Source organism: Notolepis coatsorum (genome assembly GCF_963971535.1).
Source record: "Notolepis coatsorum genome assembly, chromosome: 18".
Lineage (NCBI taxonomy): Eukaryota > Metazoa > Chordata > Actinopteri > Aulopiformes > Paralepididae > Notolepis > Notolepis coatsorum.
The window spans coordinates 85,904,493-85,928,023 of record NC_140182.1 but is presented as its reverse complement, the minus strand read 5'-3'; the positions used below and the strand labels follow the sequence as shown (position 1 = coordinate 85,928,023).

The 23,531-nt window shown below is 43.5% G+C and overlaps 1 protein-coding gene across 4 annotated transcripts in view; it reads left to right on the top strand.

Annotated features, from left to right (window-relative positions):
* mon2 (MON2 homolog, regulator of endosome-to-Golgi trafficking) overlaps window positions 1-23,531 on the top strand; it is a 144,092-nt gene that overhangs the window by 107,151 nt on the left and 13,410 nt on the right. For all 4 annotated transcript variants that reach the window (XM_084335422.1, XM_084335420.1, XM_084335421.1 and 1 more), the window contains exons 14-26: window positions 890-1,071; window positions 5,216-5,328; window positions 5,867-5,971; window positions 9,206-9,286; window positions 10,248-10,321; window positions 11,207-11,297; window positions 11,589-11,690; window positions 13,812-13,922; window positions 16,146-16,321; window positions 16,829-16,991; window positions 18,030-18,323; window positions 19,194-19,392; window positions 20,806-21,449. In XM_084335422.1, coding sequence (XP_084191548.1) covers window positions 890-1,071; window positions 5,216-5,328; window positions 5,867-5,971; window positions 9,206-9,286; window positions 10,248-10,321; window positions 11,207-11,297; window positions 11,589-11,690; window positions 13,812-13,922; window positions 16,146-16,321; window positions 16,829-16,991; window positions 18,030-18,323; window positions 19,194-19,392; window positions 20,806-21,449 — 2,335 coding nt within the window. The remainder of the gene's footprint in view (window positions 1-889; window positions 1,072-5,215; window positions 5,329-5,866; window positions 5,972-9,205; window positions 9,287-10,247; window positions 10,322-11,206; window positions 11,298-11,588; window positions 11,691-13,811; window positions 13,923-16,145; window positions 16,322-16,828; window positions 16,992-18,029; window positions 18,324-19,193; window positions 19,393-20,805; window positions 21,450-23,531) is intronic.

Below are 23,531 nucleotides of genomic sequence, written 5' to 3'. Positions count from 1 at the left end.
TATTATTTTGCACATAGATTGCAGAAATACGGGAACGTTTTGATTTACATTAAAAGGCTTTGACATTGTAAAACTAAATACGTGGAATCCTGTAAGCATAATACAAGTCATATCACCCACACGATATGCTCTGTGTCCAGAGCATGTATGCTTTTCATTCATTTAAGACACATTATTGCAAGGGTTTTGTAATACACATACACCCTGGTGTCATTGCAATGCGTTTTTTTATTCTTTCTTATACAGTAAAAAGGGGGAAGAACACTATATCGTGGGTGTTCATATGACTTGTATTCTGCTTACAGCTTCGAAATTCCACTTGTTTCGTTTAACGTAAAGCCTTTTAAATATAATCAAAACGTTCCCGTGTTTCTGCGGTCTGTGCGCAAAATAATAACGAGTTGAGCTACGTTCCGATAACGCTATATAAACCATGCTGCATTCATTCTGAGAGAAAGATCTATTATTCCAAATGCTATTTATAGGGTTTTGACCATAATTACACTACTGTTGCTATTTCACAATGAACTATAATGGATTACGGGGGTCATACAGAACACGCGCCAGTGTCTTTATTTCCGCCTTGAAACTAATGCAGAACTGAGGAGCGCTTATGCGTAGTAACGATATTCTACCACTGGGCGTCAGCTAAGTGTGCTCCGACCTGTGCGTACACGTAAGCACGGAGTCAAGTTCAAGTTGAAATTGATGAATCCCACTCTTTGCTTAGAAATGATTGTACGCACAGGTTAAGCACAAATCTGTGCGTAAGACACGTTGATGAATGAGGGCCCAGGTCCTTACTCGCCTATTGCTTTTCGATCTTCTCCAACCCCCCACCCCCTCTCTCTCTCCCCTTCCCCCCCCCTTCTCCCTCTCCCCTCACCAGCACGGACGAGACGGCCACAGAGAACATTCTGAAGGCAGAGCTGACCATGGCGTCTCTGTGTGGTCGTCTGGGCCTGGTGACGCCACGGGACGCCTTCATCACGGCCATCTGCAAGGCCTCGCTGCCCCCCCACTACGCCCTGACCGTGCTCAGCAGCCACGCCGCCAGCCTCTCCAACAAGGGTAGGGGCTGGGCTGAGGGTGCCACTGTATAGTACACACACATTCATACTAGGGGTGCACGATATTGCTTTTTTTGACCCCGATATCGATACCGATAACTTTCTGCTCCTCAAGGTCGATACCGATAACCGATATATATATATTTATTGTATTATAATCTTTTTTTTTTTATGTATATTCCTGTAGTTTTGACCTAACCAGATTTATCATGACATGAGCGTTACTACTATGAACAAAACAAAGCCAATAGAACAGTTTTGACTCCTCAAATAAAGTGACTATATTTATTTTTCCAAATAAATATAATTTGAGTCGATCACAAAATTCACAATCCGTCAATGTCATTAACAATGTGTTTCCCTGAACAATGAGTGAACTAAAAACCAACAGGTATTGTGCTTTGTCAGTAGGAATGGGTACAGTTCACATTTGAACCAATACGGTACCGGTACCTGTGAATCGATACCGGTACCCAACGGTACCTTTTTTCTGTACTTTAGTCTCAAAAAAATTAATCTACCTACCTCAGTTGTAAAAAAAATAAAAATAAAAAATCCAAACTTCAAATAACCACATTTTCGACCGTTTTCGGCTTGCCATTGCCCCGACTGCTTTGTTGTTGAATCAAGTCAAATCCTAAGTAAGCATATATTGTCCTGCAAGTGGGATTATGTTGTTTGAGTTTGTGTGAATCATCATGTATTATGTACTAGGAATGGGCACAAGTAATGGTCTTCCCAGATTGAATACTCGCAGGAATTACTTAGGAAAATTTTATTTTAGGGCGCAACTTAAATAGCATAGCAGAAGCAATAAGGATATATTGCACAGCGTCTTTTTCTCTCACACACGCTACCGATTTCATTGTCTTGCTCCATGATGAGCGATGAACAGCAATATACCCGATGCTTAACCCCTTAACCACCTCTGTTCCACAATATTCTCTACTATCAATTGACAAACTTAATACCTTTCAAACATGCTCATTCATATTCAAGTTCATCAACAATAGGCAAGATCTTCCTGATACCTTCCATAGTTTCTTCATCTTTTCATCAGAATTTCACTCATATCCAACAAACCATAGTAATAAACTCCACTTACCTTTCTGTCGGACATCTAGCCATCAATTCAACATTAGCTTTAGAGGTCCTAAACTTTGGAACACTCTTTAGTTCATCATTGAGGTCAACAACCTCCTTATCTATATTTAAAAAACAATTCAAATCTAATTTTATTTCATCATAAATCATCATCACATTAAGTTACTCCTGTGCATCAGTGTTACATCTACTGTTAGTATGGCTGCTTGTTTCTTTTTCCTCATTATATATTGTTAATATGTTATTCTCCTCTCCTTTGCCCTCTTGTACTAAAAAGAAAATTATAAATGTTTTGTTTAATAAAAGATTGTTCTTGTTACTGACTCGTGTCAATCTTCCATGTTTTTGCTATAGTGTCTGCCTTATGTCTCTGATCCTGTTTTGTAGTTTATTTACATGTATTTCGTTCATATTGTTTATGGACAATGAGATGGGAGTAGAACTTTGTACAAGCCCTTTGGGCTTTGTTCCCTCCTAGCACTGTTTTTTTTAAATAATGTGCTAAATAAATAAACTAAACTAAACCCCGGTACCGGGCCGAGATTTATTTCACGTCATAAATGGATCAATACAGTCCATATTCTTTAATGTTGCATTTATTTTTCAAATGTAGCCAAGCGTAAATACCCTAACCCTATCAAAACAGCAGTCAACGTGTATATTTTCAGCACTGTTTGTTTACCAATGATTTTAAGTGTTAGCAAAATATGAAATCATTGTAGTCCTATGAAAGAGGAGACCCAGGGCTTTCGATGGACGTAGACATTTACACTACCCAGCTCACACCAGCCGCTGTCGATATATATATATATCTCACGGGTCAAACAAACCTGAATGTTATTGCCATAAAATACAACGTATATTATTTCTTTACCTTTCTGTGAACGTTTAGAAAAAAACATGTCACAATCTGGTGAAAAATGGCGGAGCTATGGACATTATACAAATGTAACTGTACTTACAGTAGATTTCATTCACGGTATTTGCTGCCCTGTAACGGGCGCCTGGTGGTACTAAACCCAGATTGAACTGCCATTGGAAAGAGGAGATTTGCCCCGATCCATAGATGTATGACTTGGTCATAATAAGGTAATTTATAGGCCTGATATTCTATATTCATATTTAAAATGTGTCCGGATGGCAAAATTCAGTACTGTATCTACAAAACCCCCTAATCATCTGCCCTTTATTCATGTGCTTAGGTTTTTAGTACATTTGATCTCAAGAAGGTGCTGAATGAGCTCAGTGGCAATTGTTCACGTCTGGTCAATATTAGCATGCTGTTATTCAAAAAAGATTATTACAAAAAGAAAAATAATATATTGTATTTAATTCAATTTACTCAAGCATAGTAACAGACACATATTTCTGACATTGGGAATACATTCCCTGAGATCCATAGATGTCCCTAGATACCAAGAACATGCAAATTAACCTTGTAGAAGTTGAGCAATCTTCCATTTACTTGGGTATGTACTTTTAAGCAAAATTTCTGAAAATATGGCTAGGGCATTATACCTTAGCCCTGTCTGCAGCAGGTCTCTGCTCATGGAGCGGCATGTCCGTATAAATAGTATATGAACACAACACAAAGTGGGTGAAATATTGTTGGCACAATTTGGAAATGCACAAACATAACCGCTGTTATTTTATAGATAATGCTAAGCTAACAAACCCTGTCTGTCTGTCTGTCTGTCTGTCTGTCTGTCTGTCTGTCTGTCTGTCTGTCTGTCTGCACTCACTCTTTCTCATACAACCAACACACTTATACAGATACATGCACACACTCACTCTCACTCATACAGACGCACACAAACACTCTCATAAGGACACAAAAACACACTTTCTCTTTCTCACACACACACACACACACACACACACACATGGATGCTCTCAAGCGATCATACAGAAATCCACTATTTGCATATTCACTGGCTGAGAGATAAAGCCTGCAAATTCGTTTCATCTCACAATGGATGTTTTCCTCCAAGTTAATTAAGCCGATTTCTCTTGCATGTAGTGTAGCTGGTTAAAATGCCTATGGCTGTGTGACTTATGTCCTCTCATCAGAGGATTGATTGTGTGTGTGTTTATGTGAGTGTGTGCTTGTAATATACTTAATCAAACCGAATCTTGACAAACTGACTTTAAAGGGGACATGCATTGCTATTCCTAGCACTATTTGGTCAACGTTACACAATTCCTGTGAGTCTATGGAAGACATCTGTAAGGTTTATTTTAAAAAAAAATCATTGTTTTATATTTCTAATGGAGTACTCAAAAGCATCATTTTCCAGCCTCAGGATTTTAGCCTGTTATTGGCTGGGCTCCGCCCATAAGCACTTTCAGTGACAGTCATCCACACAGCGTGATACGAGAGAGAGAGAGGGAGAGAGATATAGAGAGAGAGAGATATATATATATATAGAGAGAGAGAGCGATGTAAAAAGGGCTGCGTCTGTGAGATTAGCAGGTCCCCTTGTCTCTCTCTCCCGTTTCAGGAAGTGTTGCACTGTGCCGCACGCTGTAGACGGGCCGTTAGTTATGCTCCCGAATCGAGAGAGAGAGCACTGTGTAAACAGGGCTGCATGTGTGAGATTAGCAGGTCCCCTTGTCTCTCTCTCTCCCTGACAGTGCGACGCGCGCATGTGTATGTGTGCTCTGTCGAGGGTGTATTTCTCCCTCTCTCTCTCGTTCGCTCGCGCTACAACCACAGAGCCAATTGGATCACTATCGGCTCCATCCTCGCCACGTGACGTCACCATGCGAGTCAAATCAGAATGACCTGATTTTTTCGACCAGGAAATGGTCTGCCCTGAATGAGAGCAATCCGCCAATATGGTATTTAGAGACAGACACATTGATACTAACTACTATTACTATAATACAATGCTAGACACTGAAAAAAGACATTTATAATGCATGTCACCTTTAATGTGAGGACATTTTGGATTGTGAGGACTTTTTGGTTGGACCTCACACCAAAAATGCATTAATACAATATCCTCACATGTATAGTAAAACAACTCCCTGTTCCACAGCCTACTCCATCCAGGGCCAGACGGTGCAGATCATCAGCCCCTCCAGTGAGTCCCACCAGCAGGTGGTCGCCGTGGGGCAGCCTCTAGCCGCCCAGCCCCAGGGCACCGTGGTGGTGAGGACACACACACACACACACACACACACACACACACACACACACACACACACACACACACACACACACACACACAGCCTCTAGCCGCCCAGCTCCAGGGCACTGTGGTGGTGAGGACACATTACACAAATTACATACAGTAATTACACACATATGGATCGGACATCAATAGTATAATATTGAATCATGTTACCATGACAGCACCAGCCCTTAGGGCACCATGAGGTGAGGACATGGAGTTGCATCATTACAACATAATGGTTGCATTTATGTAGTTCTGTAGTTTTGTTTATTTTATAGTAGCAGCTCTTATAGTAAAAGTGCAACAGTAGAATGATTTAAAATCACAGATATTGCAAATAGTCGGTAGAATAAAACAAACAACACACTACTGCATCACCTGTAATGTACAGAAGTAATGTCATGTTATCTAGCAATATAACACAATATGTCTGTCTGTCCTGCTGTCTCTCTCTGTGTGTGTGTGTGTGGGGGGGTGTGTGTGTGTGTGCGCATCTGTCTTTCTTCCTGGCAGTTAACAGCTAAGAACATTCAGTGCATGCGGACCTTGCTGAACCTGGCCCACTGCCACGGAGCCGTGCTGGGTACCTCCTGGCAGCTGGTGCTGGCCACTCTGCAGGTACATCTACACACACAGGGACAGTACATGATGAGTTCTACAATAGAGGCCTTGCACTGAATGTTTGTGTAGTTCTCTTTCTTCCGGTATGGCTGGTTGGTAACCACTTTCAAAAGAAAATGCGTCATTTCTGTGCTCTGCTAGAGCAGGTAAAACACTGGAAAAGCATGATGTTACTGTTCTACTGTGAGTTGTATACAAGATCCAGTAATAAGACAACAAATTGTGTTTTTGTTGATATATTTCTCATAGCAACTATTGTCTCTTCCATTGCCATTGTACAACATAATGGATTGACTGATTGATTGAAAATTGTATTAACAGATTGCAGAATGGGTACAGTACAGCTCAATACACACAATTGTTAACACTTTCTTCGCCAGGCTTATGTACATCATTATACCATCCTCTGCCAGCTCTATTTGTCTATGGAGAAGTTCCCCTTCTTTGTAGGGCTATAACTTTTTAAATTGTATTGCTAAATTGACATTACATCAAGTATCTATTGTTCAGGGTGTAGCAACGTTATACTTTTTCATTCACATATTCATACTAAAATACGGTCTAAAGTATAAATATGTTTTTATCGTTTTCTGCAGCTTTCTGCAGAACGTGATTTATAGCCCTAAATGCATTATATTGATGATTGTATACAGTTTGATAGCGATCGGCGCGAGATAAAAAATTTCAAATGGACGTGCTTCTAGAAGTTACTACTTATCATCTGATGTTGACCGGATGGGGGGGGGGGTCGTTTATAATTCCGTGGCCAACGTTAGATGATTCATCTAGTGTGGGTGATATGATCATTAGAGCAGTTTGTATCGAACACGATAAAAAAAACCGCTGAAACTCACTGTAGCTTCCTCGTAGCGTTGGGCGATGAGCGTGGAGCAAAAATATTCCTATTATGGGATGTTGAAATATGCGATCCATCTCCAGGTTGTATAATAGTATATACGTCCAAATCATGTTGTTTATCGAGTTATTGGTAACGGATTGCTATCCATTGTGTCTAGCTCGAGTCCCGGGACTATTAGCGAGTGATCGGACCGAATTGGAATGAGCACCAGTTTCCGGTTTCCGGTTTGGGCGATCCGCCGATCGGCCACCAGATGGCGCTCTTGAACCGTTGGAGAGTTGAGAGGAAATCAACAGTAGATCTCAAGTCTCCGGGGGAGAAATATGATTGCGATCACAGATTTTTGAAATATTGATCTCAATGACGTGTTACGGCGTCATTGGCAGAATGAGCATGGCGGGGAATGACGAGTTTAGGCGTCCTTGGCAGAGAAAGTGTTAAGGGGATGCAGACCAGAGAAATACTTTTGTCTTGTTTACATCAGGGTCCCCCATTTTCAATTCATCATAAATTAGATGCTATGTAAGAAATAAAGATAAACATTCCATGCAAGGCCGCCATTATCAAAAAATGCATGTCTGTTAGCTTTAGTTTAGTTTAGTTTTAGTTTATTGGGATCCACATTAGCTACTGTGTCACCCAAAAAATTTACATTGTGACAATGCAACCATATCTTATAACGGTACAGAATAAACCAAATCAAATGTATTTGTATAGCCCCAGATCACATGGAATTGCCCCCATGGGCTCTTGTACAAGTCAAGAAGAGACATCACAAAAGATCAAAAACTAAAAACCACTATAAAATACAAATAGGCAACACTCCCAGACTTTCCCCAATGGAGATAAGGAACGACTCACTAAAAACCTAGCAATAGGGGGGAGCACTACAGGCGGCCTGGAGGAGAGAAACCTCAGATGGTAACAATAGTATCTAAGGTACATAAGACTTTTCTTTAATTAAAATAAATAGAGCTAATAAAAAAAAAGCATAAGAAAACTGAGGGCGATGTAGAGTGGATCCACCTGTGGCAGTCAGAACCAGTTTGAGGAATAGCCGCTGCTGTTGATGCTGTTAGCCACATCAAGGACGGCACAGGATCACACCACCTTGACCATCACACCACCTTGACCATCACACCACCTTGACCATCACACCACCTTGACCATCACATCACCTTGACCATCACACCACCTTGACCATCACACCTGACCTCCTTGACCATCACACCTGATCACCTTGACCATCACACCTGACCACCTTGACCGGCCCCACAGGGTGGGACCAGAGAGACAGGGAGACAGGGACAGGGTTTAGAGAGCTCCCGTGTTCACAATGGGAAGACATAGGAGCAATAAATACATATTATATGTAGGGCTTGTCAGTGTATCGCGTTAATTAGATTAATTAATTACACAGCAAATGATCGAGTTATGAAAATTAACAAAATGTATAATAAAAAAATATTAAAAAAATTAAAAAAAAAAAAAAACATTCCATAAGAACGTAGAATACACATTTACAGACTTTTTTTTAATATGGTCCATTTGCATGTTCTTGGTATCTGATTCTAGGGACATCTATGGAACTCAGGGAATGTATTCCCAGTGTCAGAAATACTGTGTCCGTTACTAGGCTTGAGTACATTCAAAATTGTAATGAACCAAATGAGAATATCAATACATTTTTTTTTATCTTTGACTGTGAATAACACCATGCTAAAATTGACCAGACCTGAAAAATCTAAGCAAATGAATAAATGGAAGGTGATTAAACAGAAGGTTTTGTAGATGATACAGTACTGAATTCTGCCATCCGGACACATGCCATTTGAAATATGATTATAGAATAGCAGGCCTAAAATGCGATTCAAATGCGATTAATTAGATTAATTAATTACAAATCCTGTAATTAATTAGATACTTTTTTTTAATCGCCTGACGGCACTAATTATATGCATACATAGTAGCTATGGAATCAAGGTATATAATAAAATTATTAAATTAAAGTAATAAATAGAACTAAGAACAAAGAGGCATATGTCAACTCAACTGAGGGCGACGTAGGGTGGATCCATCGCGCCTGTGGTAGTCGTAACCGGTTTGAGGATCAATAGCTGCTGCAGTCGACGCTGTTAGCCACATCACGGACGGTGCAGGGAAGATCACACCACCTTAACCGTGATTAAAATTTATTAAAAAAAATAAGATTCTAATAGATTTCTGAAGATTTCTTTTTTTTTTATTTCTAAAATACTACTAACAGGTTTTTGACTTATTGATTATGATAGATTTCACAAATATTGATAGCGCATTTATTTAAAACTGTGTCTCTACATGTCTCACCCATCATTATGGTCTCCTCCTCCCAGCACTTGGTGTGGATCCTGGGGCTGAAGCCCGGGACGGGTGGGGCTCTGAAGCCTGGCCGAGCTGTGGAGGGTCCCAGTACGGTGAGCAGTGGTCACACACACAACACTCACTGACTGTGTTTACGGCATCTCCGATATCGTGCTGCAGCCATCGCTTGTTTTAGTAATAGAGTATTCTATCTGTTATTCCATCGATTAATCGGATAAGAAATCACTTTTGCTTTAAAGAGCAATAGTAAATCTACAAAAGAGGAGATAAGACCGGTCTCTTCCTTTTTAGAATTCTGCAGTCTTTTTTTTCCCATGGTTATTTTCTTGAGCAACTTAGATAACATAGATATCTTGACATAATAACTAGCCACCATATTGATTTATGTTCTTAACCAGCCATTACATAATTAACGCTAACGTACATTCTTAACTAGCCATAATTTCAACTAGCAATCATAACATAATAGATTTTCGTTAAATGCTAATGACAACATTACCTTGCGTCGGCTCCGCTCTGTGGACTGGATGCTTTCTGCTGAGGTGCTGAAGCATTGACGAGGTGCTATTGTGGTTGGCTAGTTCGATTTTACAATAGACACACTGTACAGAGTTTTGCTTTTCTTTCAGCTTCAAATGATCCCAAACTTTTGACAATTTCGAGCATTTTCTAGAGCCTGTTTCTCTTTGATCATTGCTATTTTCTCTTTATCCTCTTCCATTATGCAATCTGCGCCTGAAATCTCTTCACGTTTCCACGCGTGGTGCAACAGTAATTATCGTCCGTCTGAAACACAGTGCGCTGTGGGTTAAATCAGGCCTCGAGGCAGAATGTTCAACCTTACTTATATGATTCTGTTGTGAGGAGGACATGATGGATCTCCCAGCAGAGAGCATACCTCTAGTGAACCACAGATACCACTTCCTCAAATATTGAACTGTAGTAGGCCCAAGTTGAGGAAAGTTGAACTAGTCAAGAATATTAATGGAAAATATTAATGTGAATGCAGTCACTGTTTAATGCATTCAGCTTACTGTTTGTTTGTCTGTGCAGGTGCTGACGACAGCCGTGATGACAGACCTGCCCATCATCTCCAACATCCTGTCCAGACTGTTTGAGAGCTCACAGTAAGATCTATTATATATATAATTATATATACATATTTAATCCTTGGGTAATCATGTTGAGATTTTCGTCTTTTTTCAAGTGGGTCCTGGAGTGTTTCAGCAACATACTGCTTCACATTCACAGTTGCATACATTCACACCTGGGAGCTGCCCAGTACAACCACAGTCTGACACAGTTGGCCACTGAGCAACTCCCCTGGAGCAGTTGGGTGTAAAGTGCCTTGCTCAAGGGCACTTCAGCGGTTGGTATAGAGGGACAGAAGAGAGTAATTCTTTCCTTTTCCCACCCAGATTTCTCCTACCGGTCCACAAGCCTGCTTCTCTAACCTTTAGGCCACCGGTGCCCTTAAGGTTATTGGGATGGGCTTCGTACACAGGTTGTTAGGTTATTAGTAGTGTGGCGAGCTGGGACAGGTATTATACACAGGTTGTTAGGTTATTAGTAGTGTGGCGAGCTGGGACAGGTATTATACACAGGTTGTTAGGTTATTAGTAGTGTGGTGAGCTGGGACAGGTATTATACACAGGTTGTTAGGTTATTAGTAGTGTGGCGAGCTGGGACAGGTATTATACACAGGTTGTTAGGTTATTAGTAGTGTGGCAAGCTGGGACAGGTATTATACACAGGTTGTTAGGTTATTAGTAGTGTGGCAAGCTGGGACAGGTATTATACACAGGTTGTTAGGTTATTAGTAGTGTGGCAAGCTGGGACAGGTATTATACACAGGTTGTTAGGTTATTAGTAGTGGTGGTGTTAATGTTAAATTTGTTGTTGTATCAATTTGGAAAATGTATTTGGCCTGTTTCATACTGGGCCACCACAAATAAATCTATGTATGGGAAACTGATTACCGGTAAGCACATTACCATTTCTCTGTGTTCTAGGTACCTCGATGACGTGTCATTGCATCACCTGATCAACGCGCTCTGTTCCCTCTCCCTGGAGGCCATGGATATGGCCTCTGGGAATAATAAGGTAATCCGTCAACAACGCCTAAAAGTATTGGAAAACTAGAATAGAGCCACTGAAGTTTGGGAAGCAGCCGGCGGGGGAGTCTCCAGGGATATGGAAGAAAGTAGGAACATCGGCCACTCCCTATTCTTTTCTATATGTTTGTTTATAAACTCTTATCTTACCCCTAATATTAACCTTACTGGAGACCTCACTCCCCACCATAACCTCCTCTATGGACCTCATCCAGAACGTCCCTGGCCAACTCGAGCTGACCTCACTGCTCACTTCCCTGCATTCCTGCTGTGTCTCTAGGAGCCCTCTCTGTTCGCCGTGGCCAAGCTGCTGGAGACGGGCCTGGTCAACATGGACCGAATCGAGATCCTCTGGAGGCCCCTGACTGGACACTTACTGGAGGTAAGATCTGCTTAAAGCTCTGGCGGAATGGCCCCAGGAGACTATTAGACTAGAAATAACCAGTTCTCCCTCTGCTTGGTGAGTACTATACCCCCTCCCCCCCACATACTCACTTATCACCTGTTACTAACTTGAGTGGGGAAATGTAGTTTTTGTAGTAGAATCTAATGATGCACCCGACTGATATCGTACTGATACCTGACTAATAACAGATTACCGGTAGTAGTTTGATCTGAAGAGTTTTCCAAAATTCTACAATCCTGATATCAAGAGCACAAGCCAAAGCAACTTCATTTTATGCACATAGAAATCTGCTAGATCTCTCTTAATGGTGAGAAAAAAACAAGTGTCTTGTCTTATTCAATGACTCCAAACGGTCAATGGTAGACTTGGTCTGTACTGTCCAGTGAAAGAATGGATCAGATCAGTACTCTTCACTTCTTTACGACTCGAAGTCAGTGTTGGCAGTGAATAAGTGGTATCGATGCATCCTTAGTAAAAGCCTGTCATGCTGTCCTCTGTATGTGTATAAGGCCGGGGACACACAGGACGCTGTGCTGCCAAGTGTCAATTCCTTGAGCACGCGGGAGCCTGGCTGTTCATACCAGAAGCCGTTTCTCCGCGCCGGCCAATAAGAGATTCCGCTCCTCTGCTCCAATCACACGCAGAGGAGCCGGCGGAGAAAATAGACCAATCCTCCAAACGTAGCGCGGCTGCTATGAACAGGCCGATCTGGTAACACGAGCGCCTAGCGGGAAACGGGCTGATCCTCCCGCCGCTTCAGGCTCCTCTGCATCCGGTGTGTCCCTGGTGTTAGGGTGTGTTGTGTTTTGGAGAAAGGTGCTCTCTTCATATTGTCTTTCTCTATCTCCCCCTCTCTTTTTGCACTCCTGTCTGTTATGCAGAAGGTAAGCTCAGTTTCTCTCCTTCCTAATCATTCAACCACGCCTTCCTTCTTAATTTCTTTCTTTCTTTCTTTCTTTCTCCCTCCCAAGTTCGACGCCAGCATGTTGGGAGTTGCTGGGTTGCAGTGTTGCGGTCGGTCCGCATTGTGTCAGCTCTGCTATCATGTTTCAATGTGTACCTCTTTTCTCACTCACTATGCTTGGATCTCACAACTCAAATTTGATCACAAGCGGAATCTAAAGCAGCTTTACTGTATGTCCAGTGCATTGCAATTTATATATATATATATATATATATACACACACACATGCTTGAATAAGCTGCATTTGCTCATCTTGTATGGATAATTCTCTTTCTTCCTATAATCAAATACGGTACTGTAATATGATACAATTGTATTTGAGGTAAATTCTGATGTTGCTCTTACCGTGTTGCACTACAGTGTCTTTCATTTATGAAATGAGCCGGTTATTTTGAAGCAAAGCTTTAACTTTTTACCAACTTTAGCTTTATATCATCATGATTCCACTGTCTTCTCACCCTGAATAGCCCTATCCCCACCAGGTGTCCAGATTCTTGCCCTGAATATCCCTGTCCCCACCAGGTGTCCAGATTCTTGCCCTGAATATCCCTGTCCCCACCAGGTGTCCAGATTCTTGCCCTGAATATCCCTGTCCCCACCAGGTGTCCAGATTCTTGCCCTGAATATCCCTGTCCCCACCAGGTGTCCAGATTCTTGCCCTGAATATCCCTGTCCCCACCAGGTGTCCAGATTCTCACCCTGAATAGCCCTGTCCCCACCAGGTGTCCAGATTCTCACCCTGAATAGCCCTGTCCCCACCAGGTGTCCAGATTCTCACCCTGAATAGCCCTGTCCCCACCAGGTGTCCAGATTCTCACCCTGAATAGCCCTGTCCCCACCAGGTGTCCAGATTCTCACCCTGAATAGCCCTGTCCCCACCAGGTGTCCAGATTCTCACCCTGATTAGCCCTGTCCCCACCACATGTCCAGATTCTCACCCTGAATAGCCCTGTAGCCACCATACGTCCAGATTGTCACTCGGACCCCTTAGGTTTAATACCCTTGTTTTAACCTCCTACTAGTCTCTCTCTCTCTCTCTCTCTCACTCTCACTCTCACTCTCTCACACACACCATACATAAGCACACGGTTTCTGATCTCTATCTCCATGTTCCCCTGTGTGTGTGTCTGTAGGTCTGTCAGCACCCCAACTCCAGGATGAGAGAGTGGGGGGCCGAGGCAGTGACGGCTCTCATCAAAGCTGGCCTGGCCTACAAGCACGACCCCCCGCTGGCCCACAACCAGGTAACTACCGCTCAGCTCCTTCTCTCTTTCACACATGGTGTACACACACAGGGCTGCTCAATTATGGCAAAAATCATAATCATAGTTTCACCTTTCTTCTCGACCAATTTCTGTCATCTTCTACAAGTTACCAAAGAAGTTTCAAAATAACGTGGAGAAACGTGCCGCCCCTCCCTCCTCCCTCGTGACACAAGCTGAAACTACTGTTTGGGGTGCGAGGGGCGGAGTGCATCGCTGTGAAAGAAGGGTGCGCTGCATTTACAACACAAGACTAAATGAGAGCAATGCAGCACAATCGTTTTATCTCGAAATCGCAATTGAAACTCGATTAATCGCCCAGCCCTACACACACACGCACACACATACAGTCCATGAACTTCACTTCAAGGCTCACAGATAAAGAGTCTTGTAGCTAAGGGGCTACACAACCCTGACTGTATTTAAATGATGAGCTTGACAAATACTAAATTATTAATTAACCAAATATTAAATATACACAAGATGGCGGACACTCTATTAACTGGGAGGGGACAGGGTACCAAGTTGAATAATCACATTTAATGTTTAATTTGAGGAAGTGGTTTCCACTTGCTCTGCTATCGCTGTGTGGGCTGCCTAGGTTGTGGTAGGGCATTGGCAACCACAGAGCCAATCGGATCACTATCCGCTCCATCCTCGCCTCATTACGTCACTGAGCGAGTCAAATCAGAATGACCTAATTAAATCGAGCAGAAAATGGTCTGAGCTGAATGAGAGCAATCCGCCAATATGGTATTTAGACACAAAAACACATTGATACTAACTCCTATTACTATAATACAATGCTAGAGACTCAAAAAAGACATTTATAATGCATGTCACCTTTAACATCAAACACTAATCTGTAACACTGATTTCCCTATACAAATACAATTTATATGCAACAATGTTCGAATTATTATAGGTCCTAAACTAATGGTACCAGATCGTTGGAGCTCTGAATGGAGGGGGGCGTGTAATATAATCCTGTCGTCGCTGGATAGGGGGTCTCGTACGGACCGGGTTCCTATAATCCAAACGCCCGAACTTCAGGTTCAATAGCTACGGTAGTTAGCCCTTTATGCTAAGGCTAACCAGCATGCAGTCCGCAGTAGCTAGTTGAATCCAGAACGCAGCTGAACTCAGCCCAAAGTCTCTTCACGGTCCTTTGTTATCTGTCCGTCGGCAGCTCTATATCGAAGTATATTACTTCACTTCTCCAAACTATATCATGCTGCCGTTTCCACCTAGTAGCTCCCCAACGTTGTAATTACATCTCACTAGCAGACCAGCTCTCTCGTAATACACTGTGGCTGGTTTACTGCTGCGCCAACACTGGGCATGTTCATACACTCTACAGGTGCATGGGCTCACGCTGTCTACGGCGCGGTGAAGGGACATATAAAGAGAGGCGAATGATAAAAATACTCTTAGGTAAATAAACAGCGTGAATATATATCTTATACAAATAAACAATATATAAGGTATAGAAAATAATAAACGCCAAACCTGTAATAAACTCTGTCTCCTCCTCCTCCACTCTGTCTCCTCCTCTCTCCACTCTGTCTCCTCCTCTCTCCACTCTGTCTCCTCCTCCTCCACTCTGTCTCCTCCTCCTCCACTCTGTCTCCTCCTCTCTCCACTCTGTCTCCTCCTCCTCCACTCTGTCTCCTCCTCTCTCCACTCTGTCTCCTCCTCCTCCACCCTGTGTCCTCCTCTCTCCACTCTGTCTCCTCCTCCACTCTGTCTCCTCCTCTCTCCACTCTGTCTCCTCCTCCTCCACTCTGTCTCCTCCTCTCTCCACTCTGTCTCCTCCTCCTCCACCCTGTGTCCTCCTCTCTCCACTCTGTCTCCTCCTCCTCCACTCTGTCTCCTCCTCCTCCACTCTGTCTCCTCCTCTCTCCACTCTGTCTCCTCCTCTCTCCTCTCTCCACCCTGTCTCCTCCTCTTCCATCCTGTGTCCTCCTCTCTCCACTCTGTCTCCTCCTCCTCCACTCTGTCTCCTCCTCCTCCACTCTGTCTCCTCCTCTCTCCACTCTGTCTCCTCCTCTCTCCACCCTGTCTCCTCTTCCATCCTGTCTCCTCCTCTCTCCACTCTGTCTCCTCCTCCTCCACTCTGTCTCCTCCTCTCTCCACTCTGTCTCCTCCTCTCTCCACCCTGTCTCCTCCTCTCTCCACTCTGTCTCCTCTTCCTCCACCCTCTAGCGGTTGCAGCTGCTGCTACTTAACCCTTTGAAGGAGCTGTCCAACGTGCTGCACGCTGACATCCGTCAGAAGCAGTTGGAGAGCGTCCTGCAGATCCTCCAGAGCCACGGAGACAGTCTGGGCCCCGGCTGGCCCCTCGTCCTGGGAGTCATAGGGGCCATCCGCAATGACCAGGGGTGAGTGGCCGCGGAGGACAAAGAGGAAATGAACTGTAGTGAAGTGACAGATAAGAGAGGGGGAGGGAGAGAGGGGGAGGGCAGGCCAGGGGGTAGTGGTGGCCTAAACCCTAAAGGTTAGAGAAGCAAGCTTGTGATCAGAAGGTTGGACCAGCAGAACAATGTGTGAATTAATCTCCCTCAGTAATTTACCGCTTTACCTCTTATTCCGTTTTTTTTCCTAACATGATTTTGTTTGTGATTCAGTTTGTGAGAGTTTTAGTCTTAATCCTCAGTAGTTGACACAGCACCAGTCTTCTTAAAAAGGAAAATGTTGCACACTCCTTTTCCGCTCGTTGTGGAAGCTTCATCATGACAGTGGAGAAGACAGAGGAGGGTCAAACATTTCTATCAGTTTAATTCCCATTTGCACCTCATTGGGTGTGAGTTCTATTAGCCTACTTCTTGACAGCACTAATCTGCATCGCGACCTTAACGAGTGTGGATGATGCCTCGTCCCTTCCCCAGCGAGTCGCTGATCCGAACAGCCTTCCAGTGCCTGCAGTTGGTGGTGACTGACTTCCTGCCCGCCATGCCTTGCACCTGCCTCCAGGTGGTGGTGGACGTAGCGGGCAGCTTCGGCCTGCAGAACCAGGAGCTCAACATCAGTCTCACCTCCATCGGCCTGCTGGTGAGATGGATACAGACGTCCCCTGTGTTGCTGTGGTCCTTTGCTATTTAGATTTATTGTTAGTGGAGCGGTTTCACTAGAACACTTTCTCACTGCCTTGGGGATCCGCGGTCAGCACTGGCATTCAAGTTGATCCCCTGTGATATCAGTTTATACAAATAGATTACTTATTAAAAGTAGCAATCCGCAGGTTTCTCATTTCTGTTCGTTTTGGTGATAAGTGATCATTGCTGTTGCATTTTTGCTTGGAATTTTCTTTTGCTGTTGCTGCACTTCCTGCGCCAGATAATTTTCCCACGGGAATGTCCTATCAGACACCAGTGTTTAGGGAAGCCCAAAACAGCAAATATAAAAACATTCATGAACTGGGTATAGGTAGAATCACTGCTGTGTTATATCACTTGCCGTTAGAGTGGTAAATCATGGTAGACATTTACATAAACCACTCTAACGGCAAGTGTAAAAATTGTAAGATTATTACTTTCTGACATAGAATTCAATAATATTACCAGTCTACTTTACTTGTGTGTGTGTGTTATAAGTATACTTTTTAGACTGGGTAACCATAGACAGCACTACTTTATTTGTTTTGAAAACCCAGAATGGCCAATATTGACCATAATCACACAGTGTCCATTTTGCTCTTAGGTCATGCTCAGGTTGGGATTCCTGTCCACCCTGTTCCCACATTCTGTTGACATATACACACTTCTAGAGAAGTTTAACAAAAGATTAGAAAATGTTTTATCAGAGTGAAATATTACCTCAAGGGGAATGAAGGGCAGCGACCTGATAGCCTGGGTATATGTTTTGGAATAAGCTTTGTTGTTTAAATAAATCATAGTTCTCACACTGCACTGTCCAGCTCAGACACGGCACACTGTTTCAGGACATACACATCTGGAAATGCAAGACCTGATATTGATCCGTGGTTTGGAAGATTTCTCTTCCTCTGAGCACGTGGGCAGTTCCTAGGAGAGTACTCTATGGTAATGTTACTACCCGCTCTGTCCAATTAATCCACCCCCCCCCGCGCAGTGGAACATCGCAGACTACTTCTTCCAGCGGGGGGAAGCCATCACACAGGAGCTGGAGAGGGAGGAGGCGGCCCTCCAGAAACGGGCCCAGGAGAAAGTAGAGACCCTCAACCGGCCCTTCCACCCGGCCCCTCCCTTCGACTGCCTGTGGCTGTGTCTGTACGCCAAGCTGGGGGAGCTGTGCGTGGACCCGCGGCCCGCAGTGCGGAAGAGCGCCGGACAGACCATGTTCTCCACCATCGCCGCCCATGGCACCCTGCTGCAGCAGCCCACCTGGCACATCGTGGTCTGGAAGGTAAGCGTGCGGGAGGCACTAATTAGATTCGATTAGATTAAAATGTGTTGTCATCATACAGCACAAGTACAGTACAACGAAAAGAGGTTTGGCATCCATCCAAATGCAAAGGTAGCATGTAAAGTGCAATAGTAAATTAGTAATATAGAATGTGCAGGTGATTAAACTGGGTATAACATATATAAATTAGTACTACTGGGTGTAGTGCTAATCAGATGTGTGTACAGAGTAATATTAATTTGTAAACTGATACTGGTAAGGTAAGGTAAATTTGATTTATATAGCGCTTTTCCAGATTAAAATCACAAAGTGCTTTACAGGCAGTAAAAGGTTAATCAGAATAGAATAACCACACATGTTACATCACATATAAGATTGTAGAATACTTCAAAAATAAATAAATTGGTATAAAGACAGTAAGGGTCGTGGCCATATTCAAATGTATTTACTCTCAATAAGTAACCTGTTTTATAACTAAATAAATGTGTGCAAAACTGTTTAAAGTTTTTGGATGTGTGTAAGATTATGTGCAAAATCACCATTGTTTTTGGTGAAGTGCCCCTTTAATTCTTCTGAGCCATATAGGCCCTTTTCACTGCAGAGCTTTTGAGTTGTCATAGATGGTTAAACACAGGTGTAACCATAGATATAGAATAATGAACTATTATTCTACATTGATGATGAGGATGGTTCACAGCCCACTTGAAGTTTGTCAGCACTGGGAGACTAAGCTACTTAACAAGGTGATTTGTCTTCCAGTGGTTTCCATGACGACCCTTCCTTCTCGATAATTCTAGTCTATGACCAGTCAAACATGTTTGCTGTGAAAAGGAGCCTGTTGACTGAAATATTGTTGTGTTTACCTGCCAGGTGTTGTTCCACCTGCTGGACTGTGTGAGAAAGTCCTCCACCACAGCGGACAAGGAGAAGATCGAGTCCGGAGGTGGGAACATCCTCATCCATCACTCCAGAGACACGGCGGAGAAACAGTGGGCGGAGACCTGGGTGCTGACTCTGGCCGGAGTGGCGCGCATCTTCAACACCAGGAGATATCTTCTCCAGCAGCTAGGTAGGAGTTAGATATCATCTCCAGCAGCTAGGTAGGAGTTAGATATCATCTCCAGCAGCTAGGTAGGAGTTAGATATCTTCTCCAGCAGCTAGGTAGGAGTTACCGGTAGATATCTTCTTCAGCAGCTAGGTAGGGGTTAGATATCTTCTCCAGCAGCTAGGTAGTGGTTAGATATCTTCTCCAGCAGCTAGGAGTTAGATATCTTCTCCAGCAGCTAGGTAGTGGTTAGATATCTTCTCCAGCAGCTAGGTAGTGGTTAGATATCTTCTCCAGCAGCTAGGTAGTGGTTAGATATCTTCTCCAGCAGCTAGGAGTTAGATATCTTCTCCAGCAGCTAGGTAGTGGTTAGATATCTTCTCCAGCAGCTAGGTAGTGGTTAGATATCTTCTCCAGCAGATAGGTAGTGGTTAGATATCTTCTCCAGCAGCTAGGTAGTGGTTAGATATCTTCTCCAGTAGATAGGTAGTGGTTAGATATCTTCTCCAGCAGATAGGTAGTGGTTAGATATCTTCTCCAGCAGCTAGGTAGGGGTTAGATATCTTCTCCAGCAGCTAGGTAGTGGTTAGATATCTTCTTCAGCAGCTAGGAGTTAGATATCTTCTCCAGCAGCTAGGTAGTGGTTAGACATCTTCTCCAGCAGCTAGGTAGTGGTTAGACATCTTCTCCAGCAGCTAGGTAGGAGTTAGATATCTTCTTCAGCAGCTAGGAGTTAGATATCTTCTCCAGCAGCTAGGTAGTGGTTAGACATCTTCTCCAGCAGCTAGGTAGTGGTTAGACATCTTCTCCAGCAGCTAGGTAGTGGTTAGATATCTTCTCCAGCAGCTAGGAGTTAGATATCTTCTCCAGCAGCTAGGTAGTGGTTAGACATCTTCTCCAGCAGCTAGGTAGTGGTTAGACATCTTCTCCAGCAGCTAGGTAGGAGTTAGATATCTTCTCCAGCAGCTAGGTAGGAGTTAGATATCTTCTCCAGCAGCTAGGTAGGAGTTAGATATCATCTCCAGCAGCTAGGTAGTGGTTAGATATCTTCTCCAGTAGATAGGTAGTGGTTAGATATCTTCTCCAGCAGCTAGGTAGTGGTTAGACATCTTCTCCAGCAGCTAGGTAGTGGTTAGACATCTTCTCCAGCAGCTAGGTAGGAGTTAGATATCTTCTCCAGCAGCTAGGTAAGTGTTAGATGGATATATTTGTATCTGTGGTAATCATCTAACCGCTCTGCTGCTGCTGTTCTTCTTGTAGATTAGATGTAGATTTAGATTTTGTCCATCAGTACAGGTTTTAGCTTTGAGAGAAGAAGACCGTTATATCCCTGAGACCTTTGATGTTCCTCTACAGCCTATTGATTGATGTCTGGTGGCGCTACAGAGCGTTGATATCACCTGCCACTCTGTTCTCCCACGGCTCTGTTTCAACAGGTGACTTCTTCAAGGCCTGGGAGATTCTGCTGGATCACATCCAGTCAGCCGCCCTCAGCAAGAACAACGAGGTCTCCTTGGCTGCCCTCAAGAGCTTTCAAGAAATCCTCCAGATTGTCACGCCAGTTAGAGACTCGGACAGACCCGGCGACACGCTTGCCGCCATGGGCGTTCCCCCGGTCCTCATTGACCCCCCCATTGCCTCGGGCCCCGGCAGACCCCTGCAGCGCTCCGATTCGCTGGTCGAGCGGCTGACACGCTACAGCGGTTCTGAGCTGCAGGCCCCGCCCCCAGGGGAGGAGTCGGCCCTGGAGGACTCTGCTCTGTGGTGGTCGGCGTGGAACACGTGGTATCGGACGGGGACGGACAGCACCAGACCCCCTAGCAGCGGGACGGAGAAGCTCTCCTTCATCCCCAGCCAGCCCTTCCTCACAGCCCTCATCCAGATCTTCCCTGCCCTCTACCAGCACATCAAGACCGGCTTCAGCATGGAGGACCTGAAGAAGCTGGGCGTCATCCTGCACGGGGCCGTATCTGTGCCCATCAGCAGCGACGCCTCGCCCTTCATCCTGCCCTCCTACACGGAGGCTGTGCTCACCAGCCTGCAGGAGGCCGTGCTCACAGCCCTGGATGTTCTGCAAAAGGTAGGTGGAGGAGCGCGTTAGACCACTGGAGAGGAGTTATTCAGTATGGGATGCCAGCACTGACCTTCTAGCACATTGTCCAAGATAACATAAGATAAGATATTCCTTTATTGATCCCCTTGGGGAAATTCAGGCAGCATGGGGGGGGGGGGGTACAGGTAGTAGAAGACATGATACAGGTCATAGAATTATAGTACAGTGGAGAAGTAAAAATAGGCAGTGTAAACAATATAACAATATAATTAACTCTGGACAAGATGAGGGTATGTATGCCCTCTGTTATATTTGCCCTACAATAAATATAGTTACAATATATAATATATATATAATCTAATAACTAATATCTAATCTAATATATATAATCTAAAAATGCTAAATATATGCTAGGATGGAGTAAGTACGATAGTCCACGGTGGTTTCCTGATACATTGTTCACTCTATAATGCACCAATATATTCATATGTATGGTCTTCTGTTGCTTTTTTCTTTATTCTATTTATTGTCAATAGAATATTATACTTTTGTAAGTGGCTGTCTAATGAGGTACAGATGCACTTCAGTCTGAAGGTTTGTTGGGGCGCTGACCAACAGGCAGTAGACCTGTAAAGAATGTTTTAATAGACGTTGTTGACGCACAATAGGAAGAAATAACTGGGCTGTCAGGTCTAACGACATAATGGGGAGAATATTCTCTGTCGCTTCAGTTATCTGAGCTGTGTGGATTCAAAGAATGGGAGATGCTCACACACTCTTCATGGTCCCATGTCATTTATTTTAGAAGAGTCTTATTCAGAGTTACAGAGAGTGGTATTCAGAGTTACAGAGAGTGGTATTCAGAGTTACAGAGAGTGTTATTCAGAGTTACAGAGAGTGGTATTCAGAGTTACAGAGAGTGGTATTCAGAGTTACAGAGTGTTATTCATGGTTACAGAGAGTGGTATTCAGAGTTACAGAGAGTGTTATTCATGGTTACAGAGAGTGGTATTCAGAGTTACAGAGAGTGTTATTCAGAGTTACAGAGAGTGGTATTCAGAGTTACATAGAGTGGTATTCAGAGTTACAGAGTGTTATTCAGAGTTACAGAGAGTGTTATTCATGGTTACAGAGAGTGGTATTCAGAGTTACAGAGAGTGTTATTGTTATTCATGGTTACAGAGAGTGGTATTCAGAGTTACAGAGAGTGGTATTCAGAGTTACAGAGAGTGGTATTCATGGTTACAGAGAGTGGTATTCAGAGTTACAGAGAGTGTTATTCAGAGTTACAGAGAGTGGTATTCAGAGTTACAGAGAGTGGTATTCAGAGTTACAGAGAGTGTTATTCAGAGTTACAGAGAGTGTTATTCATGGTTACAGAGAGTGGTATTCAGAGTTACAGAGAGTGGTATTCAGAGTTACAGAGCGTGTTATTCAGAGTTACAGAGCGTGGTATTCAGAGTTACAGAGAGTGTTATTCATGGTTACAGAGAGTGGTATTCAGAGTTACAGAGCGTGTTATTCAGAGTTACAGAGCGTGTTATTCAGAGTTACAGAGAGTGGTATTCAGAGTTACAGAGAGTGTTATTCAGAGTTACAGAGAGTGGTATTCAGAGTTACAGAGAGTGTTATTCAGAGTTACAGAGAGTGTTATTCATGGTTACAGAGAGTGGTATTCAGAGTTACAGAGAGTGTTATTCATGGTTACAGAGAGTGGTATTCAGAGTTACAGAGAGTGGTATTCAGAGTTACAGAGAGTGGTATTCAGAGTTACAGAGCGTGTTATTCAGAGTTACAGAGAGTGGTATTCAGAGTTACAGAGAGTGTTATTCATGGTTACAGAGAGTGGTATTCAGAGTTACAGAGGGTGTTATTCAGAGTTACAGAGAGTGTTATTCAGAGTTACAGAGAGTGGTATTCAGAGTTACAGAGTGTTATTCATGGTTACAGAGAGTGGTATTCATGGTTACAAAGAGTGAGGACCATTCACTCCATAACCCTGAGGAAAGCACCATCTACCAAAACATTGTTTTCCCTCTTTTTTTATAGCATTTTTTTTATTTAGTTAAATAGACTCAGGAACGTTTACTGTGTGTGGCCTTGTCTCAT